At 35.6% G+C, this 25,788-nt stretch overlaps 1 protein-coding gene across 1 annotated transcript; it reads left to right on the forward strand.

Moving 5' to 3' along the window:
- Positions 1 to 221: 221 nt before the first annotated feature.
- On the forward strand, positions 222 to 24,196 carry gad2 (glutamate decarboxylase 2). Its single transcript, XM_073863729.1, has 16 exons — positions 222 to 955; positions 1,279 to 1,341; positions 1,516 to 1,659; positions 2,097 to 2,330; positions 2,808 to 2,898; positions 3,476 to 3,588; positions 4,184 to 4,296; positions 6,688 to 6,770; positions 6,892 to 6,946; positions 7,069 to 7,185; positions 10,941 to 11,005; positions 11,214 to 11,292; positions 11,549 to 11,698; positions 13,809 to 13,916; positions 17,425 to 17,514; positions 20,907 to 24,196. The coding sequence occupies exons 1-16, from the start codon at positions 883 to 885 to the stop codon at positions 21,078 to 21,080; spliced, it is 1,752 nt and encodes a 583-aa protein (XP_073719830.1). The 5' UTR covers positions 222 to 882; the 3' UTR covers positions 21,081 to 24,196.
- The last annotated feature ends 1,592 nt before the right edge of the window (positions 24,197 to 25,788 follow it).

Raw genomic sequence — 25,788 nt, forward strand, 5'->3', positions numbered from 1 at the left:
CAAATTAAATTAGATAATGTAGACAAGTATGATCGTTGCGTCAACCCGCACACAATAATATTGAAAACAAATACATTCAAAAGTAGTCGGGTTTATATTTATTTCAGGTTTTCTTTTCAAGCTAAAAATCTGGGTCTGCGGGGAAAATATTCTTTATTGAAGAGAAACAGGGGAGTGGATATGAAATGGACCACAGATCTGAATGTCATGGTCCATGAAGCAACCAGTCTGGACCCCTGCTCTCCCACTGAGGAGGGAGTCTTTCCAGCTGGAGTAAAGCAATTACAAGAGCCCACAAAAATATCTGCCTTCAGCAGAGATGCGGGTGGTGCGCCAGGAGGGGGATAAACTAGTGTGTGTATAGTCACGATTAACGACGCAAAATAGTTCGTCATGACCTGAATCACACCGGAATTTCTTTGGTGACGTGAATCGGGTTGTCTTTACACCAAAGAACCTTTTATTACCACGCTGTAAGTTTCCTGATGTGCTAGATGTGGATGTGTAGACATTTATTACGCAGTCCCAGCTTACATGTGCAGCAGAGAATGAGAACCATTGGAAGCGTGCGTCTCCATCAGTGCCAGTGTTTCTCCATGAGGTCAGTGACAGACTCCGGCTGCTCCAAATCATTGCGCACTCGGCGCGCAAACTGCATATAGACCGTCTGTCTCGACTGTCGTCTATCATTGATGAGCGTCGGATTGATAAAGGTGTTTGGACCGGCGTGGTTGTAAAAACGTCGTTTGCGCAGCAGGATTTTCGGCGCACGGTAGAGAATTCAGCACCACAGCTGCGGACAGCTCCCGTTCCCCCTTGACGCGCGTCTGGATGGCTGCCGCTGGCGTCGCTCTGTCGCTCCTCTGATCCGTTCGGCTCGCGATGGCATCACACGGGTTTTGGTTTCTGGGTGCGGAAAATTCGAGCGAAAGCACGAGTCAAAACCCCAACAACCGTAAGTATAACGGTGTTTATAAGTAAGCTTAAACCTTGGCTGTTGTGTTAGCACAGGTTGCAGTTTTTTATACTATATTCGACATATCTGAAAACAAAGAATTGCGACATTTATTGTTATGTCTTATAAGATTCCATGCGTTTAATGTTAAATTAAAGCCCTCAAATATTATTTGTGATGTTTTGTGTGTTCATAAGCAACATAATTTAGGTCGGTATTTTAATGTCAATGATCTGCGATAGATTATTGATCTTGTAATGGAAGTTTTATGGTGGATCGAGCAGTTTATGGTGTTAAAAATCACACGCGCTTCATCATTGCAGCCAGAGCATGGTGTCAGGCGGCGGCCCAGAAATTCTCAGGAGGCATCGGCTCCAAATTATGTGGTACGTTTTTTTTAACATCTAATCTAAATGTGAGCTGGTTGCTTCTCTGTAATATTTATACATTTAAAGTCTGAATAAAACCAAACGAATTAGATAAAAAAAATAAACAATTCAGTGGATTTTACCGTGGTTAGTTTTGTATATTAAATGTATATTCATAATTTATTTTTTAAGCTCTGTTAAATGTTGGCGAGGCTGAAAAGGTATCTCAAGCCCCAGTTAAAACAGAAGATGGGTCAACAGCGGAGACCTGCGGCTGTAATAAACCCTGTAACTGCCCAAAAGCCACCTTGTGTTTTTCTGATCTCTATTCAACAGGTAAACCACTACATACCGTACTACATCACTATATCACTGCATCTATGTAAAAAAAAACACACAAATAATGATTTTCATTTGTTGCGAGATCAATCAAACTGCGTATTTTTTATTTTTAAATAAATACATATTAGATATCTATTTTGTGACACTGTGCATCGTCAGTTTAATGCTTAATTGTAATACACTGACATCTGTTTTTACAATATATATATATATAATATAACGAAATTATATCATTCACATTTTTCTTGTATTAATCGCCTGTATATATATTTTTTAATTAATTTCGTATTGTGTCGTAAATAGTTCTAATATGTGATGCACAAAAACGTGAGCTTAAACGTGAGCTTTTTCTTGAAATTGTCCTTCGTTGTTTTCAAGGTTAAACAAAGCTTGATACAAATGTAATACCAGTGTTATTATTTTTTTTATAGATCTTTTACCTGCACTGAACGGGGACGCGAAAACTATGAATTTTCTGCAGGAGGTTGTGGATATATTGCTGGCTTATATAGTGGAATCATTTGACAGGTCAACGAAAGTGATTGATTTTCACTATCCAAATGAATTGCTTCAAAGGAATAATTGGGAGCTTTCGGACGAACCCGAGACTTTAGACGATATTCTGATCAGCTGTCGGGCTACACTAAAATATGCCATCAAAACCGGTAAATGTATAATCTTTATTTATTTCGAGTGTAGACATTATTGTTTGTCATTTTTTTGATATAGTATTACGTTAGATTTGTATTTCGTCAGATATACATTTGTATTAAATGAGCTCTGTTAATCATATTCTCTTCTCGATTTTTGGAGGTCATACGCATTAATATTTATTTGTGCCTGAAGGCAAGTCAGATCAGAACATGATGTGATATTAAACAACTGCGTCTGGGGACAGTTTAATTTTCTTTGATGGTATTTAAATAGAAAAACACTGTTTCGTCAAATAATTTATAGATTAATTTGCAGTCCTGAGAACAATTTAAAATAACCAGGAATTAGCCAATCTAATCTGTTTATTAATAGCGTACTATTAATCTTCATGAATCTTTATCTTCTAAAACGAATGAATTTAAGTACATATTAATTCAAAGCTGTCGAGACTAAGATGATATTCTGATTGTTTGTATTATTGTGTCCAGCGCACCCCAGGTATTTCAATCAGCTTTCCACTGGATTAGATATGGTTGGCCTCGCTGCAGATTGGCTAACGTCCACTGCCAACACCAATATGTGAGTGTGTGCCTTTCTATAAAAACACAAAGCTGACAGAGATCATTTGCGTTTTCTCTCCCTCCATTAGCATTGTTTTGGCCGGGTCATCGTGTTGGCAGGCTTTACCTCACAGATATCTGTTGAAAGGAATAAACTGAAAGGCATTGATTAATTTAGTCTAACCTGATATATCTAATCAGTGCCATTACCATAACGAGAATCAGAATGTTTAAAAATAGCTTTTATTCAAATACACAATTCATTATTGTAATTTGGGGTGCCATTTTGTCATCAATAATAGTTGTAATCATTATTTTTTACAAAACAATACAAATCTTTTTTTATACAGAATCTATAGAATAATAATCTTTATTTTACGATTATAATCTTGCAATTCTTATTATAAAAACATAAGTTAAATTTGTTAAAATATTTTAAAATACTACAAAAATCTCTTTCTAAATTAATCCTTTCACCCGCCATTGTTTTGTATTGGCAATGACACATCTGCAAACTGTTGCAGTTTTAAAGGAAGGTTGTTGTGACATCTTTCTCTGGCTTGTGTAACTGGGTCATGTGACCTTCATGCAAACAGGTTCACCTATGAGGTGGCTCCAGTCTTTGTGCTGTTGGAGTATGTTACGTTGAAGAAGATGAGGGAGATCATTGGATGGCAGGACGGTCGTGGCGATGGAATATTCTCACCAGGTACACAGCTGTCAATCTAAATGACCTTCCTTATTCTGCAGTGCGCGATCCTGTTATGACGTCAATGCAAGCACATGCATACAATTCAGTTTATTGTCAGATCAGATGAATATTTTCATTATAGCTTTTACAGGTAAATCCAAGATTAATAGTAGTTGGAGTTGATTAAACCTCATTTATCTAATTATTATCAGGTTTCACAACAAATCAGGTTGGATGATTGGAGATCAGATGTTGTTTATAACGAAGAATTGGCTTTATTCAGTTGATGTGTTAATATTTTAAATTAACTTGCCACGTTTAAAAAAAGGGATTTAAAATGGAATGAAATAAAGTGAAGTCAACTCAATTGCAATTAATATAGAGGAATTTTATTAGTTCAACACAACAAAATTAGTAAAAGATTTTGAATTTGTGAATATCTTTATGGTTATTCCCTTTTTATACTGCTTATTTTTAAAAGATCCTATGCTTATTCGTGTTTTTAAATTCTGGAATGTATGTGATGTAGAGAGTAAGTACCATTGATGGATTTGACAGCGGTCAAGTTTTTACATGAGTGATTGAATGAATGGATTGCTTTATACTCCTCTAGGTGGAGCCATTTCCAACATGTATGCAATGTTACTTGCTCGATATAAGATGTTTCCTGAAGTGAAGGAGAAAGGAATGTCATCTGTTCCAAGACTGGTGGCCTTCACGTCTGAACATGTATGTTCATTTGTTTATCTAACTTTTATCTGCCTTCTCGACTGGTAGAGCAAAATATTTCCACATAAGATCGTGGGTTTGCTTTAGGGGAATGTACTGTGTACTGAAGTGCACTGTAATTCCCTTTATGGAAACTACAGCGCGAAAAAAAATGTTTTTAGAATAATTTGTGACAATCCATGCAAAGAATGTTCGCATATGTTTCCCCTAGACAAGATTTCTCCCAATAGTTTGAACCAAGTCTGCAATTTAAAGTCTTTTAAGATTATAAACACATCAAAACTCTTTCAAGAGCAAAACTGTCTCCTATTAGGTGCCATTTTATAGCTTTTTATCATTTCTTTAATGACAATATTTTATGAAAACAACTTTATTTACAATACACAAAAAAAATATTCTGACCCTAATTAAATTTGCTCATTTAATCCATTACAATATATTTTTGGTTTTAATAAAAAAATAAGTGGTTCTAGCCATATCACGTTTTAAATCAACTTATGTGAACATGATCCATTTAAGTTGGGACTACATTAATAATTTGTATTGTAGAACAGGACAGGGATTTTCAGTTCTCAGCATGCTTTGCATGAGTCTGAATCAGAGTAAATATCAAAATCAAGGGTTATTATATGCATTTTTAATTAAGATAAGAAATAAGGGGGGCTTATTAATTTTAGTGCATTGCAACATGTTGGTTTAGTATGTTGTATAGCCTATTAGTATTTGCCAGAGTTTCAGTTTTGTTGTTGGGTTTTTAAATGATTAACATTGTTCTCACCCCAAGCAAATACTATACAGTCTCATTGACATGCATCAGTTATTTATAGTTGTGTAAATGCCCTGATTTGAATGTATTTTCGTTGAAAAGTTTATGCCAAAAGTTATAAAGTTAAGCTTCTGTTTCAGTTATGGTTAGCTTGCTAATGTGTGCAGCTGCTGAATAATAACTTTATATTTCCACATTTGACTAACATGATTAGATAATAGTAGCATTGCTAAATTTAAAGGTGCAGTGTGTAAATTTTAGCGGCATCTAGTGGTGAGGTTGCTAATTGCAACCAACGGCTCAGTCCACTGCTCACCCCTCGCTTTTGAAACACCTACCGTAGCCACCACCGGACAAACATTTCATCGTCGGAGACAACTTAGTAAAAAAAAGTTTGTCCCTTAAGGGCTTCTGTAGAAAAATGGCGGCACAAAATGGCAACTTCCATGTAAGCGGACCCACTGTGTATGTAGATAAAAATGTCTCATTCTAAGGTAATAAACACATAACGTTTCATTATATAAGGTCTTTATACACCCCTGATAATATAGTTATGTATATTATTTTGCATTTCTGTCAAGAGATCCTTCAAAAAAAATTACACACTGCGCCTTTAACTCATTTTTACTGAGATCAAAGTAACTAAAAACGTTTCAGAATACATTTCAATTTAGATAATTTAATTCCGTGCAACCACCTTACACAATGTTGCAAATTCTATGAATATTTTTTTGTAATGTTATTTCTCATAAACCTTGAGCAACTCAGTTATGCTGACATATTAAGCAACAAAATGCTCCCCTGGGTGTCCTTCATTGGGGTCCAAATGTAAACTAATATTTTTTTCTATTTTAATACAATTGTTACTGCATGTTTCAAGGAGTTTGTCAGTGGGAGCCAAAAAATGAGTTAAAGATGCAGTGTGTAGGTTTTAGCGGCATGTAGTGTTGAGGCTGGGAATTGCACCCCTTTCTTTCGAAGCACATAGAGAAGCTACGATAGCCGTCACAGGATAGACATGTCATCAGACAACGTAGTGACAAATGTGCTCTGTAGAGTAGTTTGTCCGTTTTAGGGCTACTGTAGAAACATGGCGGCGCAAAATGGCGGCTTACATGTAGGGGGACCCGCGGTGTATGTAGATAAAATGGCTCATTCTAAGGTAATAAAAACAATACAGTTCATTATATGAGGTCATTATACACCACTGATAATATAGTTATGTATATAATATTGCATTGTTCTCCAAAGATCCTTCTAAAATGTACACACTGCACCTTTAAATGTTCAATATTAAAATATGTGTCCAAGTCTATTACATTTTAATGTGCGATCAAACATGACTGGTATAATTTATGAAAAAAATGTGTATGAATAATTAAAGCAGCATTTACTGTAATGTCTGTGCAACACTTAATCCAGCACATTGCCATGTGTAGAGTTAATATGTTGACATTCGCTTAGCAGTTAAACTGTCCACAGGGACATTTCAGACAAGTCTGTGATCAACAGCCAGAATGTTTGAGCTACGTCCAAATGTTGCACATTTGCACAAAAATAATGCACAGTGGCAGAAATTTATGATTTAATACAATTCATTGTACTGACGAGTCTTTATGTTTCATAGCCATTTTTCAATCAAGAAAGGAGCAGCCGCCCTTGGAATCGGTACAGAGAGTGTCATTTGTATTAAAGCTGATGAAAGGTGAGTCTGGATTATCACTACTGATGCGTCATTTCATGACTGCAGGATTGTGTAATTCACTTTTAAATGTTATAATCACTAAACCATATGACTTCAGCTTTACTACTCTCATTTCTGGCAGGGGTAAGATGATTCCATCTGACCTTGAAAGGAGGATCGTCGAAGCCAAGCAGAAGGTAATTTTAATGACCGTATCTCCACGAGCATTCCCGGTGTTCCTCTTGGGTCTGTTTGTATAATCTGAGTGTGTGGTTTCTGATTCTTGCTGCAAACGGGCCTCCTGATTTCTGTCTCGCAGGGATACGTGCCGTTCTTTGTCAGCGCCACTGCCGGCACCACGGTTTATGGTGCCTTTGATCCCCTGATCGCCATAGCCGACATCTGTAAGAAGTATGATATCTGGATGCATGTGGATGTGAGTAAATCTGTTTCCATGAACTTACGTGAACTTCCTGAATGTTTCGCATGTGAAATACAGACAGTCAAGAGAGATCCAAGAGTGATCTCATTGCTAGTGTGTAGAGATTTGAAGCGCCGCTAAACATTAACCCGTCCCACACTGTGCTAGGACCTGAATGATATATCATATCGTGCAACTTTTACTGAAAGAAGAACTGCTTTTACTTTGCTAAACGAATCAGATTTTATTCAGAAATTTTTGTCTGGCAGCTGATGTGGACTGAAACAGACAGTATATACTGTAGAGACCAACCACTTATCAATGTAACCCTAATAACCTCCCAACAACTTTACCCTCTGCAAAAAGCAACACACTGTTAGACTTAACTGTAATTTCTACAGTTACTTACGACAAAATGCCCAGTAAAATACCATAATTTTATTTTACAGTTCATTACTGTAATATGCATTGCATTATGGGAATTAATTAATTTACAGTAATTTACTGTATGTTTTGAATTTGTGGTAGACTGCTGTAAAACAAGAGCAGTAGTGCTACTGTAGTTGAATAAAACAGTGTTATAAAAGCATATAAAATGGAACAATAAAATATATCTATGAAATAAAATTTTATTTGTTATGCTTTTAGCAGTGAAGCAAGAATTGTTTTTCAGCAGTGTAAATAATTTATTGAGAATTGTAGATAGAAACAAGAAAGGGATTATGGATAAATGCTTGACCATCAGATTTGAATTTGACTTCAAGACTTCAAAACACTAGTGATGCCAAGATTTTGCTCCTCGGAGTGTCAGGAGAGTGACAGAAGAGGCTACTTGGGGAGTGTAGCGAGTATCTTTTATCAAGTGACTCTGTGGCACTGTGGAAGTGTTATGGACCTACTACGACACGGGTGACCCGGGTTTGATTCCCCTTCAAGGAAATATATTTTTTAAAACTAGGTTACAGTAATGGTAATATACTGTAAAATGGAACTGCGGTAAAGGCATCATACTGTAAAAAAAACATGTACAGCTATGATACTGTAATAGGGCAGTTACACTGAAAAAAATGATTCATTGAATTTAACCAACTTTTTAAGGTAAGTGGTTGCAATCAATTTATTTAAGCTACATTTAAACAAAAAAGATTAGTAACATAAAATAAAATATACACTGTAAAAAAAATTCAGTAGAAATTACAATGTTATTGCAGCTGGGTTGCCGGTAATTTACTGTATATTTAAATTTATGTTAATTACTGGCAAGAGTTTGTTCACAGTTAAATAAATTTTAAATATTAACAAGTCTTTATCTTAACAGAATAAAACTATACAATAACAGCCTCATGCAAAGCATTCTGGGAACCAGAAATCACCATTTCTATTTTTTGCTTCAGATTTTGTTTCACAGAATGTTTTGCTTGATGCAGTTTTTTTAGTTTTACTCTGTGAAGACAAAGACTTGTAAATGTTTAATGTTCATTTAACTTTGAACAAAATGTTGCCAGGAAAAAAACATACATTTAAATCTACGGTAAGTTACCGGCAACCCAGCTGCAATTTCTACAGAATTTTTTACAGTGTTTGTTTAAATGTAGCTTAAATAAATTGATTGCAACCACTTACCTTAAAAAATTGATTAGATTCAATAATTCATTTTTTTCAGTGTACAGTAACTCGCTGGCAACACGTAAACTTAGCACCTACGTCATAAGTGACCTCATTTAGAGATTTATCTTCATCTAAATGTTTTCTATTAGAGGAATTACCTTCAATCGGTCTGTTAGTGTGTACATGCGTGCATCCATTCTCCTGGGCCCGATAAGATAAATAGCGATATAGTATTGGCTCATTTTTCTGGTTACGCTGTGACTTATAGCCTGTGGCGTTTCTACACGAACACAGACGCACATTGTGGCTGCATGCTGGAGCTCTTACAAATGCATTGCGTTCGACAGCACTCTACCGCATTCATCTGACCTAAATGCCGCAGTTAGACATTTTCCTTTTACCGTAGTACAGATGAGATGACCTACAGCGAGTGCTAGATCATTCCATTCCTACAGTTTGTTTCTGTGAAATAAAAAGTGCACTGCAAAGAAATACAATATTTGTCTTTTGCAATAGAATTGTAAAGGTCAATATTAAATACTTTATAGAACGGTGGCTGAATTTCTTTTTTCATCTTTTGTAAAATTAAATGTAAAGCACAGGGAACTTCCCAATCAACCTGTGGTGCGTTTCCCAAAAGCATCGTTGGCCAACGAACATCGTAAGTTCCATCGTTACTAACATCTTTCAACGATTTGGTGTTTCCCGAAACCATCGTTCAAACGAACATTCACAAACTGCATCGCTAACTTGTGTCGGAACGACAGCTCTTCACCTGTCGTTAGAAGCATCGTTTCTTGTTATTATCATATGTAGACTTATATCGTGCTCTTGCACAAAATAAGCAAAAAAACATGTAGTACAGTCTATATCCATCATTCTAAATTTATTAGAATTTTATTTTATGTCTTTAAATTTGTAAGCAGAATGAAAGCCCTGCATTTGAAAACTGTGCATGTGCGCAGTCTACGAGCTTTAAGACCCTGGGGAATCCCTGGGAGGAGTGACGGAAGAAGGAACTTCCACATGAATTAAATATCTTTAAAATAAACAACAGATAACTAAATCACGATAACAAAATCTTTCTTCCGATGCAATATATGTTATTTACAGCAATAATCTGACATTAAAATCAATTTGCACAGATTAATTAGTAGGCTACTTTGCCTCCCACGTGACATCATCAACTATGTTGTTAAACCAACATGCTTCAAATGACAAATGTGCGACAAAGTTACTATGCTTTTGGGAAACAGCCGTGACAAGGTAGTTTGTTTCTCCAACGATGCATCGTACTATGGTCGTTCAGCAACGAGTTACGTCGTTATTTGGGAAACACACCCCTGATCTTGCGAATTTCCGTGGGATAGTCACGGAATTTTTGGCTCATTTTTTCGTGGCATTTTCGTGGTTGCTCAACTGTTTTGTCCTATTTTCTTGCCATTGTCGCTTCGGTTTAGGGTTAGAATTTAATGGGTACCGTCAACTGTGTACCATTATTTATTAAAATATTTTCTTAGTCATTTATCACAATACTTCCAAAATATTTTTTCCTACTATTGAAGTCAGTGGTCACTTACTGCTGTGTGTTTACCATCATTTCTAAAAATATCTTCTTTTGTGTGCATTAAAAAAAATTGATACAGGTTTAGAACAAGACGAGGAGTGAATGATGACAGAATTTTCATTTTGAAGTGAACTATCCCTTTAAAGTGACATACTAACGCAAACACCAAATCTAACCCTTCACCGAAGCGACAATGGTTTGAAAATAGTAAAAAGCAGTTGAGTAACCAATCTGTGAGAATGCCACGGAAAAAAAAACAGTCCGTGGCAGGGCCACAGAAAAATGCGGAGATCCGAGAGAATGCCACGAAAAAATGAGCGAAAAGTTCCGTGACTGTCCCACGGAACTTTGTGAGATCATGTTGGCCCAAATTATAGTTGTGTTTTGCCTCTTAACAAATCCCCTCCCCAATTTGAACATGATGTACTGCTGGGACTGCTGGGAGAAGCTTAATTGAAACTTGACCTTGACAAACATTTAAGGTGAAGTGGATTGAATCGAGTATTGTGTAGCATAAAAGATATATTGAAGTCTTTGAAGTGTTACATGTGTTATAAATTACACTTTATATTATCAAGTCTATGTGTTTTTGTAGGGAGCGTGGGGTGGTAGTTTGCTGATGTCCCGTAAACACAGGTGGAAGCTGAATGGAGTTGAGAGGTCAGTTCAGACTAATAAGTCCATCTTAAAAGATTTCCTCCTAAGAAATTGAATTTCTTTGATGATGTTTCTGTTAATGTAATGCTTCACTTAAGCTTAGTGCGTTAGTGGGAAATTTTGTCTCAAGAAAATATTATGTAACTATTTGGTTATTGCAAATTGTTTGAAATGTTTTTAAACTATTTTCTGTGTATATTGTCAATTTAAGAGCTAATTCAATGACCTGGAACCCTCATAAAATGATGGCTGTACCCTTGCAATGCTCTGCTCTGCTGGTTCGAGAAGAGGTATAATTGCTTATGCATTTATTAACTCTCTTTTCTGAGCCATTTTTCCAATGACAATAACGTTTTTTTGAATTTGAATTAGAATGTTATGGTGATTTTTAGTATGAAGTCTGCTCCTCTCAAAGTTACACAGGTGTCCTAGTAAACACAGGTGTAGCTCATCACATTAACTACATTATGGATATGCTGTACTGACATTTATTATTATTTAATGATGTGTTTGTAATCTTTTGTTTCTTCTTATTGTTTATTCTAGGGTCTGATGCAGAGCTGTAACCAGATGCAGGCCTGTTATCTCTTCCAGCAGGATAAGCATTATGATCTGTCTTATGACACAGGAGACAAGGCCCTACAGTGTGGACGTCACGTGGACATCTTTAAACTCTGGCTGATGTGGAGAGCTAAGGTACGAGAAGAATACAGAATATGTTGTTTGTCAAAATGACTCCAATAATAATTTCAAGTTAATTACTTTGTTCATTGTACTGACTTACTGATCGTACTGATCTTTTATTGCTGTATGTTCATGGTTCATCTTTTTGAAAACAAAACCTGCACTGGAAAGAAAATAACTTATGGTCTTTCTTAGATTTTTAATAAAGAAGGTTAAAAAGATTTAATATTTCTAAAAACAGAAAATAGCATATGCCAAACTGGATGAATGCCTTGCTTTAAATAAACAATGTACAGACATTATGGACAGTTTTGCTACTAGTTGTCTGACTGGTTTTGCTAAATTAAAGGGGCCATGACATGAAAATCTGACTTTTCCATGTTTAAGTGCTATAATTGGGTCCCCAGTGATTCTATCAACCTAGAAAATGTGAAAAAGATCAACCCAGTAACTTAGTTTTGGTAAACCATTCTATGCAAGCATATGAAAAATTAGGTCATTGAAATTTGGCTCTCCTTATGATGTCATAAGGAGCTCTTATAATACCGCCCCTTAATCTGCACTATCCAACCACAGCACTGCCATTTAGTGCAGAGAGAGAAAGAGAGAGAGAGAGAGAGAGAGAGAGAGAGAGAGAAAATAATTCACAGCACAATTCAGTTTCAATTGCAAAAAACCACCATCATTGTGATCAGTGTTTGAATTTCATCAGCTCATTTGCATTTTAAAGAACACACCCAAAACGCCAGATTTTTGCTCACACCTACAAAGTGTCAATTTTAACATGCTATAATAAATTATTTATATGGTTCTATGAGCTAAAACTTCACATGTGTGCTCTGGGGACACCAAAGATTTATTTGAAATCTTAAAAAAGTCTTGTGAAATGCCCCTTTAAAACCACATTTTAATTTCATATTTGTAATGAAAAATATATGCTTACAGTGATTTAAGTGGTGCTACAGGGTTACTTTGTTATACTAAGATTCAAAGGTCATAACTACTGGGACGAAATGTAGCAAAGATTCAAGGAGCCCAAAGGTGCAGATGGCCTTAAAAGAACAGCAGCATTAATTCAAAGGGCAGCGTGCAAAAAACCATCAGGAGCAAGAATTTGCAAGCTTCTGTGTGGCCCTTCCTAATCTAAAAAGCATATTTTACTATACACTAAACCAACCTGGGGTTCGTTTCCTGTACAAAAAAGCTTAACTAGTACGATGCATCTAGTAGCTAGTCTGTTTCCCGAAAACATAGTTTCCTTGTTCAAATCACGTTAGTTCAACAACATATTAGATTAAATTACATGCATGTCTGAGTATTAACTTTTATTTATTAATCAGTTTGAGATTGAATTAAAGGGCCATTTCATCGGTAGAAACATTAATCTTTATTGAAAGTGGGTCATATTTGTAGTCGAAATGTAACATAAATTTAGAATATTGTGCCTATTTGATCGAGAAAAGACAGAATGTGACTTTAGGGCATATTTGTATAAAAAACTACAACTCCCACAATGCACCACTATGCACAGCTCTGCAAGCCACTCCCATTAATCGGAACACTGCTCAGATATGCTATTTTGTACATAAATGCCACGGTAGTATAACAAAGAAAATAGAAACACTCACTTTATATTCAGACGTCTGTTTATCCCTGCATGCTTTGGCTGTCGCTACCAGTTTAGGATTCTAAAATATGTATCCAGGACGCCGCTGTCCCTATACTTTACAAAGCTTGGGTAGGAGCAAGCTTCATTCAGTTTCTGAGTGCTTGGCCAAACATGTATATTCCCAAAGAGGAAAATGGCGCATCCTGCACACAAACGAGTCCACCGCACAATATGTATACTCCACAGCTTGTGCTCATAAGCCGAAACGCGTCTGTGAAATAAACACGCGCAAAGTACCTCTTCTTTCCTGGGAACATTCACCAAACAAACGTCCATATCCTGATCTGATGCAGAAATGTAACATAAGCAAAATCGTACAAAATCAAATCGTCCATTTGGTCACATGAATTCATACAAATTAACCACCTCATGAAATACATAGGGTTTTTTCATGATATTGTTTTTACTTAACAGTGTTAAATTTCTATGTTTTCTTTGACCTTCCTTTTAAAGGGCACGGTTGGTTTTGAAGCTCAGATTGACAAATGTCTGGAGCTGTCAGAATATCTCTACAACAAGATCAAGGACAGGGAAGGTTATCAGATGGTCTTCGATGGAAAGGCAAGTTTTGAAATTTAAATGGTTTGGCCTCTGGTTGTAGCATGTTTGCCATTTACATCCATAATGCATATAAATATGGAGATATGAGAATTGATACACTTTTAAAAAAGGTGTTTAAATGGTTCTTCACATCAATGCCATGAAAAAAAATGTTTTGGTTCCACAAAGAACAATTTAGTCAAAAGTTCTTTAAAGAAAAATTTAATTCATATATTTTTATAATCTGAGGTTGCTTTAAAGAACCATTTAGATAGAAAAGGTTATTCAATGGCATGAAGCACCTTTATTTTTAAGAGTGTACTGTATTCCTATTTTAAAATGATTAGTTCTAAAGAATGCATTGAAATAATATGTTAAATTGTTCTTTGATAAATTTACATAGAGGGAATGTGGCTTTATTAAATAAAAAAATAAAAAACATTTTTTTAGAAATGTTTTTACATGTCCATTTACAACGCTAGGATTTGTCCTTTAAATGAAATGGTCTATTTTTGCTCTACTTGGAAGGGTCATGAATAATAATGTTGAGTTCTGCTCTGATTGCTTTGATCTGCTCTGAGGCTCATGCCAGTAGCTCTCATTAGTAAACAGACCTAATATGTTTGAGCCTGTATCAGATGAAATACTGATTTTTAGAAAAAACTAATTGTTTGGAGATTGTTCTTGGACGTTTCTGAGTGTTAAAGGAATAGTCTACTCATTTTCAATATTAAAATATGTTATTACCTTAACTAAGAATTGTTGATACATCCCTCTATCATCTGTGTGCGTGCACGTAAGCGCTGGAGCGCGCTGCGACGCTTCGATAGCATTTAGCTTAGCCCCATTCATTCACTGGTACCATTTAGAGATAGAGTTAGAAGTGACAAAACACATCAACGTTTTTCCTATTTAAGACGAGTAGTTATACGAGCAAGTTTGGTGGTACAAAATAAAACGTAGCGCTTTTCTAAGCGGATTTAAAAGAGGAACTATATTTTATGGCGTAATAGCACTTTTGGGAGTACTTCGACTCGCCTGAAAAGTCCGCTCCCCTTCTCCCTCTCATAATGGGAGAGGGAGGGTGTTACTGCGCCGAGTCGAAGTACTCCCAAAAGTGCTATTACGCCATAAAATGTAGCTCCTCTTTTAAATCCGCTTAGAAAAGCGCTACGTTTTATTTTGTACCACCAAACTTGCTCATATAACTACTCGTCTTAAATAGGAAAAACGTTGATGTGTTTGGTCACTTCTAACTTTATCTCTAAATGGTACCATTGAATGAATGGGGCTAAGCTAAATGCTATCGAAGCGTGCACGCACACAGATGATAGAGGGATATATCAACAATTCTTAGTTAAGGTAATAACATATTTTAATATTGAAAATGAGTAGACTATTCCTTTAAGTGTGATTGTTTTCAGTATGGACCTGCAAACATAGCTGTAAAGTCAATAGTAGAACTTCAACCTAAACGTTAGCATATAGCATTAACTAGCAAATGGCGCTAACTCTGCAGTTACAACCTTGTTGTTAGCAACTTTGTAATTCATTTAATGTGTACTTTAATGTTGGGTGCGTACATCTCGCCTGTGATGTCACAGTCAGTCGGTGTTATGTTGAGATTGGCCTGTTTTCTAGCAGTCTTTTGCATGCACAAGGTTTACATAAAAATTAGGAATGTAAGGCTCATGATATGTCATTACCATGTACATCTTATTATTCATCCATACCTAGGTAAATTAAAGCAATAAGCCCAAAGAAGCAGTTGGTTACCAGTGCATTTTATTACAAGGGGCGTTGTTAGGCACGACGCGAAGCTAACCCCCTTAGCTGCTATAAAATGCACTGTAACACCACTGCTTCACGGGGCTTATTGCTTTTATAAAACGGTTACTTCATATGCATAGCAGGATTTTATAAAATAAAACACAAATAAGTTGTAATTATAATAGTACAAATATTACTCTTCCACCAAACAAAGTAGTTCCTCAGAATCAAGTGTGGCTGCAACAGAGCGTAGTTCTCAACCAACACAGACGCAGCAAAGACACAGTGAAAGACTGTGATGTTTATTTTCGTAAATCAACAGTTTTTAGTCTTGAGTAGATGCATCAGTGTTTAAGTTGGGTAAGATTGCCATCTAGTTAATAATAGCGAAAATATGAATTTGAGGTAGAAACTCCTCAGGGAACATTTTCTCTTTATTGACGAGATGACTCAACAATATTTATTGACATTTATCTGGATATCGCCATTAATTGTGCAATTGTAGACAAATAAAAAATATGATTAAAGACTGTGGTGTTTATGTTCATAAATCAGTATGTAGCAACAGTGGCACAGTGATACTTATGTAATGCGGTCTGAACCGTGGGGTTACCGGGGCATTTTATCACGGCTTAGAACGCGTTTCAGAATGAAAAACCAAAACGGGCTGTTTTATAAACAGTTTTTTTATTCTATGGCACCTTTAAAAAATTGAGGAAACCCATTGCTTTAAAAAAATTAAGTTAGCAATTTCCATACTGTCTTCCATACTGTTACGTATCATTGGATACGCAAGATTGTTTTGATGTATGTTGTTGCATTTGTGTACCAAAGGATACGTAAAAGTATGGAAATTGCTTATTTTTTTAAGTCAACAAATAATTTTTAGAGTGTATTTATAATCTGTCATTTGTCTTATTTAATTTTAATATATAAAAATCTTTTTAAAAATATAGATTAGAAGCATTTTTACTAAAATTAGCAATATTAAAATCTGATACCACATTAGGAAAAAAGATTCTTTCTGATTTAAAATTCAGCCTAAAAATACATTGTGTTTCAGGTAATTTTGTCCAATGAGAAGCTGATTGTGTGCACTAATTTACCTTACATGAAATGTTTCACCCTTGAAATGACTGAGCAGTCGTTCGAGGCTCATTGAAATGTAAATTGTTCTTGATGCCAATGTGACAAAATGATTTGGCTGGAGGCTCCTCTGTAAATGTACCCTTGTAGTGCAGTGCGAGCCGCAGAAGGACGTAATATTTCGGTAGGATCGAATGACATTTAACAGAACATTTCAGGCCCCAGCGGTGTGTAGTGTACTTTTTGATTGCAACATTGAACAGGTATGACTCGATCTGCACGTACCACCAGCTGAATGCGAAATGATCATCCTCTTTCTCTGGTGTGCGGAGGCATTTTTCTCCGCCGTACTCCCTGGAGTCACACAATGAGGATGAGAGCTTCTAATGGACTGTAGACTGTGACCATGAACCTCTTGCTCAGTCGCTGGAACCTCTCACAGCAAAGCCTTTTTGATTGAATAGATTACATGCCTGCTTCCAAACTGACAGCGACAAAAATTCCCATTATGGCCCCAGACGGCCCCTAATCACATATGCCGTCACGGATCTTTAATGGACTCCCCAGAGTGCTTTATTTATGCTAGTGTGAGGCGTACGTTAAATTGAGTGATAGATGTGTGTATTGTGTGGACGACTCTCCACTTATCCTGGGGTTCTGTGTGTCCCCGCAGCCTCAGCATACAAACGTGTGTTTCTGGTACCTTCCACCGGGTGTGCGTTACCTGGAGGATAAAGTGGAGAAAATGAAACGTCTGCACAAGGTGAGAATTGAAATTTATTCTTTGATTTAATTCTTAGATGATTTTAGTCCTTTTTCTTGTAAGGCGAGTAAAGTCGGCTTTATTTCAATTATGTTCAGCTAGTATTGTAGGCCTACACAGTGAAGTAAAACTACTTTTCACCGGACCCAATGTGATATAAAAGTGCAATATCACACAAAACTATTAGACACAATTTTTTTAAGTGTGCATATGTAAAAAGACTATAAGACAGGACAAAAGGCACATGGGAGACATTTTGGTATTGGCCAGTTCACATTTTTTGGTGGTAATGTGTTATACTGTATATAGTATAAACTATGTTTTAGTGTATTGCAGCAGTTGCATAGTGAAATACAATGCTGTTAAACAAGAAAAGGTTTTTTTGCATTGTCTGTATCAATACAGATAAAATTACATCCCCTATTTCAATTGAGGGGGGTGCTGCCCACCAGGTGTCCATTCATTGGCTGGCTGTTATTCAGTAACGCCCCTGCCAGAAAAGCTTTAATCTGCAATTAGGCCAAACAGATGGTGTTCATGCTCTTCCCGCTGTCTCTCCAAATGCATCTTAGCCCTCATAAGCCCCTATTTTCCTGTATACGTTAGAGTTCCTTGGGGGTAAAAATGACCCCAGAAATGAAAAGAGTGATTACAAAAAATATATACATTTTTAATGATACAAATAATATTAAATTTTTTGTTTACTTCCCATCTATACATTAATGCTGTGTTTTGGGAGATATGAAGTACATTTGTGCCTGTTTACAACACCACTCAATTCCTCCATTAGCTTGCCTGTAAAATATCAAATTTTTATGAAAAATTCACATGAATTATTATCTAAATTTAATTTAAATTGTTTTTAGATATTGATCTAGATGTTATGTGTTGAATTCAGCCATTTGGTGTTTAGAAAAAAACATAAAAGAATTACAGTTTTGGAAATAAATCAATTCGACCAGCAAGATGCCCATAGGCCCCATTCATTTTCTTGGATGTGACCAACTGCTCAACATCACTACTTTAGTGAAACATTTTGTGAATTTTTGTTTATATAAACATTAGAAAGGACATTAAAAAATATTATTTCATATTATTTTATTATTTTCATATTTTTTAATAATATTATATTATTTCAAATAGTATAATTTTTTTGTAGTTTTTGATGCATTTTGAAATGTCTGTTTTTACAAAGTGTGTGATTGAGCATGTCTTTTCTATATTGCATATGTGTTCTAGTACCAGGCCAGAGGTGGAAAAAGTACTAAAATCTTGTACTCAAGTAAAAGTAAAGTTAATTTAATAATATTTTACTTAAGTAAAAGTAAAGTTACTTGTCTAAAAATCGACTCAAGTAAAAGTAAAAAGTAAGTCATTTTAACTTTACTCAGAGTAAAAGTTACTTTTTTTTTACAGCGGGAAGAGGTGGAGGATTCTAGTATAGGTTAAAAACGACAAGGGAATATAAATCTCAAACTAGTTGTTTTTAATTGTAGGAACATATTTAACTTTTTTAAAGTAAGAAACATTTATGGAATTGTTTAATGATTTTTACATGTGAGTTATGCACTTTTGAAGGTGGTCAGCAGCTAGTAAATACAATCACTATAGTAAGGTTGTTGATGTATTGCTGGTAACATACATTATTTTATTAAACTATATATAGTTTAAATGAGCATATAATGAGATGAGTGCCATGTCTATATACATTTGACACGTTTATTATCTTCTTACTTCCCTGACCTGGGTACCTGATGACCTTTCTTGGACCTCTCTCTCTCTCTCTCTCTCTCTCTCTCTCTCTCTCGTGACCGCATTCTCGAGGACGTTTTGAAGTTGTGTTTAACTTGACGCGAAGCCTCGGAAGATAATGCGCATGGTATTAAAAACGCGTCGTGCAATTTCGTACTTAAGAGCATGAATCCTACCTTTCATAGAAATGAAACACTCGCTTCGCGTCAGTGGAAAGTGGTCGCTTAAATATGACCAGGGGTTTCTTTCATAAGATTTGAACTGAGGCGGGTCTGCAATAGCGCGCGCCTGTCTCGTCCGTCTCCATGGTTCTTTTTGCGCGTTCCCCCGGGCCCCGCCCATTTACATCCGTTGCGCGTCTTTATCACCTTGCTTTTTAAAATATTTTTTTACTCAGTAACGGATATGATTTAAAATGTAGCGAAGTACAATACTTTAAATAAAACATACATAAGTAAAAGTAAAAGTACAGATTTTAAAAACTACTCAAAAAAGTAAAAATACACAAAAAAACTACTCAATTACAGTAACGTGAGTAAATGTAATTCGTTACTTTCCACCTCTGTACCAGGCCTATACCTTTCTTTGTTAAAATTTTCAGATTTATTCTGGATGCATTGATTTATTTATTTTTTTTGACAAATAAAAAGAAAAAAATGATTTTTTTTTTTTGCATTTCCCATTCATTTCAATTGAAGTCATTTTACCCCCAAAGGGCCTCTTTTGGTGAATTTTTTTACACCTCTTTAGAACAACTGAATCAAGCCCAGTTTTTATATGAATCTTGACAGATAATCTGGAAAAGTCACAAAATCTTATTCCACTGAGATGAAGGGAACCATGTTTTTTAACTAAAGAAAAGTGGCTTTGGGTAAGATTGTAAAGTGTATGTCTGTGAAATCCAGTCTAAATGCTCATAATCTATATGATGAGAGCATCAAAGTTTGATTTAACTCATTGATTTCTCATTGGTTTGACATGACCTTACTTAGTCTATATTAAGATTCATAGAATGTTATTTTCATTATGAATAATAATGTTTGGTAGAAAAATGCTTTGTGCATTCACTGTATGGTGCAAAAACAACATTACAGCTGTTTTTGTCTTTGAATACATGAATCGATACTGAATGGGTTCCAGTTTATCTTGTTTAATAAAGATGAGATGGATTATTTAGGTGCTGGTTACAGTCTGCTGCTGATAATAGCTGTGGACACCTGCAACAGATTTGTGGGGGAAGTGAGTGCAATTATGTGGCGATGAGAGGCTGTATTTAGATTACAGTCTCGTTTTCTGTCCAAAAACTACTACTAACAATGAACTAATCAGTTCACATCTAAGCCAAGGTCAGATTCTGCGGTCGTAAGAACATACAGACTTAGTTGTTACAGGCCGTGCGTCAATATTTCCTTAATATTTTGGCTAGAGGTTTTCCTAAGTATTAATACATGCAGACTCCATTGAAAATAGTTTTGTAGATCAATTCAGTAAGTTGATACTTAAATAAGAGTTATCTGAGCTCAAGAGCAACCAATGAGCGAGAACATTTAATAGTTAAATCATTGCACATCTCTCATAAATCTAAGTATGCAACATTCAGCTGTTGGCTGAACAATTATAAATAAATTGTTGTCCTACAGGTCGCCCCTGTAATCAAAGCCAGAATGATGGAGTATGGTACCACCATGGTGAGCTATCAGCCACAAGGAGACAAGGTCAACTTCTTCCGTATGGTCATCTCCAACCCAGCTGCTACCTTTGAAGATATTGACTTCCTCATCGAAGAGATTGAGCGACTGGGACAGGACCTTTAAAAACCAAAACCCATAATTCTCACGTCCCTGGATCTTGGTTTGTTGTGAATGTAACGGTAACTTTTTGATTCCTCTCCTGCAAAGTCATACTGTAAAGGTAGTATGTTTAAAAAGCAACACATGAAAAGATGTACATTTCAGTATTGTGGCATTGTTGTGGGCTTCATGGGCCCTGTAAAAGTGTTACGTCGGCTTTTAATGTATATTTTAGTGTCGTTAATATGACTTTGTTTGTTTCTATGTGTTTAGTGAGATTACGAAGAGTATTTGTTTCTATTCAGTGAAGGTCGTATCTGAGTTATTGAAAGTACCAGATGTCATTGATATATACATAGACATATAATACTATAGACACAGATTTAAGAAAATCATTTAATTTTAACTCAAGCACTTTTACTTTTACAACCACAGAAAATGCATAATTTCTTTTTATTGATTTTTCCACATTCACAAAATATGTTTCTAAGAGACTAAAATTATTTATAAATAGACTATTTATAATAAAAATGAAATCTAAATGTACACAAGAAGAAACACAAAATACAGGAATTAAAATGCTTGACAGCACTTAGATGATACGTCTGCTAGCACCTTTAGTAAATATTACTATAGCACAAATCAAACTTAAAGTCTTGAACATAAGTACAACATAAGTACCATACCTAAACTCTCATCAAAGTATATCTAGCCTCTTTAACAACAGCATTTTAAAAATGTCTATAAAATTAAATACCCTATAGATAATACCTGTTTTTTTTAATCTATGACTTTGTTCCTGTCATTTAGCCGTGAGGACATCTACAATGTGTCAGCATTCGCAGAAGTTGATCATTTATGAAGATGCACTGTAAAAAAATTCTGTAGAAATTACAGTATTACTGGGTATTACTGGCAACTAGCTGCCAGTAACTTACTGTAGATTTTACATTTTTGTTATTTACTGGCAACAGTTTGTTCAAAGTTAAATGAACATGAAACATTTTCAGTCTTTATCTTCTACAGTAAGTTACTGGCAACCAGCTGCATACTTACAGCAATTTTTTACAGTGTGCTTTTATCTAAAGGGACTAAAGTGCGTTACAGGTATACATTGGGTTCAAACCTATGACATTTTGCGCTGCTAACACACTGCGCTACAGTACCACTATTTACTTTGTTAATTAACCCATTTATAAACAAACAAAAATGGTAATGCACACTATTTACTTTACGCATAAAACTACATTTTATTCACATAGGTGTATACCGTTTTTTTTAACAGGAAATACGTCAACACCGAAAACAACATTGAATTTAGCAATTTTATTGGGTCTTTAATTGTGCAAATGATTTTTTTATGTCCATATTGGTGCTTACAGATTGCTGATAATCGTTGTGTCAAATGCCAAAAAAATATTCAGAAGTATCCCTTGGAAAGAAACAATAGCACATTACATGCCAACATTAGGACTGTAGTAAAAGACTTTCTGGTGTTAGAAACATTCATTTACCTATTCAATCATGTATTTATTTAGCTTTGTTATACAGACTTATAGATTATTCAGGGTATTAACAGAGCTAAAAGAAATAATACATAAGCATAATTAGGGTTCATATTGTGTACATAGACTTTTAATGTTCTTGACCAAGTACATATCTATGTGAATACGTTTATGTACTGTATATAAGGCAGAGTCTATTTGTGTGGTAAATAACATTATTTTCTCTATTCAAAAAATATTGAATCATAAAAAGTAGATGCATTTTGCTCGTGTGTGCGATGATGTACGTGTTGAATATGATTACTTATGTAACTGCAAAGATGTATGAAAGATGCATTTTAATATACTAACTACAAGACATGTGAGTGGTTACAAAGCCTTTTCTGAACCAATGCCGGTTGTATTTGTGCCCAAGTGACAAACTTGACATCCTGTGCCAATTTGTATTTTTGTGTGTTTGTAACTGTATTGCCTTAGTATTAATTGCCAGTATTGTCTACTGTAGTTCTCCTGAAGAGGAGTTTGTGCACTTTAGCTTATATGTATGATAATCTGTCCAATGGATGTTCTTAGTTTGATGTTCAAGAAACTGAGCGTTGTCCGAATGTGTCCCAGCTTTGACATCCTTAAAGGGTGAAAGTTAAAATGTGATTCTTCAGTTGCTTTATCGATGAATCCTTGCTAATGCTTTCTTATATCCTGTATCTGTACAGAACAGGAATACTAATTTTAAAGTATTTTTTTCTGTCCCATTTCACAAACTGTGTCACTTAATTTGTGTATTTTAAACTCTTAAAGCATTTACATCAACTTTGGTAGTCTTGAAACGCCCATCGTGTCGTCTTTTCCTCTGCTGCTACAAATTCGCTCTCTTTGCACGTGCATGAACGCCTTGCCTTTTGATCTTGTGAAATACAATCCCATATACCGTATATACATATATATATATTTAGTGTATCCTGTTGTTAGTCTAGTGGCGATATGGATAGCTTACTGTAGCTTCAAATATAGTACTCTGTTGCTAGCTTGCTCAATCTATATAAGCATTACCCAATGTATTTATCTGCTAAGCAAGCATGTTATATGTGGCTCGAACTCGAAGTTGTATGCTTTCGCGATCTCTATCTTTCTCTCTGTCTTTCGCTTTTGTTGTTATCCGCAGCTTTACTATTAGCGTGTGTGGATCTCTGGCATGCCTCTGTATAAGCATATATAAAGTCTTGATGTCTCCGGGTCTCTCTATCGCACTATTTTCTCTCTGTGTCTCTCTAACGCTTCGCCCTGTAGCAGCTCTCAGATGTTTTCCCGTTGTTTCACGACTACCAACCACATCCATCAGTTTGTCTCATGAGGACTTTGTGTGCTTTCATGAACCCAATTAAACAGGGTAACACCATGACTGGGTGAATTTATTCATTTATTTATTATCCCACTTTATTTAAAAGAAAAGTGATTCTCAGAAAAACTGATGTTCGGATGAAAGTTAAAAAGTAGTACTGTATGTTTAAATTATACTCACAGTATATATATATAGAGAGAGAGAGGCAGATAACAGGCCCTCTCTTTAAAAATCCAGTTCTCTTGAAATGTGTTTTACTTTCATGGGAAAATAACAATAAATGTTACTGCCAAACACTTCTGTCTGAATTTTGATTTGATTTTAACAAAACTTAACATATATGAAACGGGGTGGCAGGAAGAAGGTCCCCGGTTAAAAGCCCTGGCTAGGTCAGGTGACCTTTCTGTGTGGAGTTTAGATGTTTTGTGTCGGCATGGGTACTCCACATTCCTCCCATAGTCCAGAAACATGCATTTTAGGTGATTAGAGATGCCAAACTTGTATAGATAAGTGGCGCTGTCCCGTGAGCGGGACACCTAAGTTTACTTCAGTGTTTTCCATGTAAATTTTATATATTGTTGGAAAGGTCTAAGCCTCTAGAATACATATTTCAACAGTGTTTTATAAAATAAATTATGTAGGGAAAGTAATTGATTCATTTATAGAGAGTGTGCCTCAAAACATTTATATCTTGGGAAATGTCACTGTCCCGCCTACGTTTACTTCAGTGTTTTGCATGTGAATTCTTATCCAATCATGACAAACTATATATATCGTTTGAAAGCTCCAAGAGTGTCGATTCCAATTATGATCACTGTTTTGGTAAAGGAATGACATAGTGAGAGCCATTTTCAAAAATGCCACGGGTATACAGGTGGGCCCACGTTGTTGTTATATATTTGTAACACTAATCAGTCCTTCCAGAAAAACGCGGAATTTTTTTGTGATTGTTGCGGGCAAAAATCCTCGATTTTGTGGCACGTTTTCTTAAAAAATGCGATGGAATATGCAGGATATTTATGCAATGGAATTGCGGGGATTTGCGAAAATTGCGGAACTTGCAAAAACTGCGGAAACTTGCAAAAGCTGCAATGATGTTCACGTCACATAATCACGTCACTTCATAACGTTCCCATGGCAACAGAGGACACGGCTGCGCTTTTGGGAAGTAAATGCAACATTTTTCAACTTTCTGCTAATATATATGTGACTTTTTGCTACGAAAATGCGGAGATTATGAAATCATGCAAGCCCCGCATATTTTGTGCGCAGAAATATGTAATTAATGCGGCGAAAGTGCGACGTATTTGGAAAAAATGCAGCCCCGCATAAATATGCGGACTTTGGCTGATTATGCAATATATCGCGTGATCGCACAATCGCGTTTTTCTGGAGGGACTGACTAGTACCCTGTTCTAAACCTAAACAATCATGACAAACTATATATTGTTGGAAAGCTCTAAGTGTGCAGTTTTCATATTGCATCACCATTTTGGGAAAGTTGTGATGTAGTGAGAGTCAGTTTCTAAAATGTCACACGGCCACAGGTGGACTCAATTTGGTTTTACATATCTCTAACACTAAACCGCTACTCTAAACCTAAAAAATCATGACAAACTATATATCACTGGAAAGCTCTCAGAATGTAGTTTTCATATTTCAAGGTCATCTGATGATAGAAATAATGTTGTGGCAATTTTTTGTTACATGAGCCCCCCCCCCCATAGGGATGCATATTAATTATTATAAATTCATAAAACTGTATCCTATTATAAATCTTCAAAAATTTTGACAACCTATATACTGTTGGAAAGCTCTAAGAATGTATTTTTCATATTTCAAAACCTTTTTGCAGTAATAATAATGCAGTGACAGTAATTGAATAATT

This window comes from Misgurnus anguillicaudatus, chromosome 25 (assembly GCF_027580225.2).
Source record: "Misgurnus anguillicaudatus chromosome 25, ASM2758022v2, whole genome shotgun sequence".
NCBI lineage: Eukaryota > Metazoa > Chordata > Actinopteri > Cypriniformes > Cobitidae > Misgurnus > Misgurnus anguillicaudatus.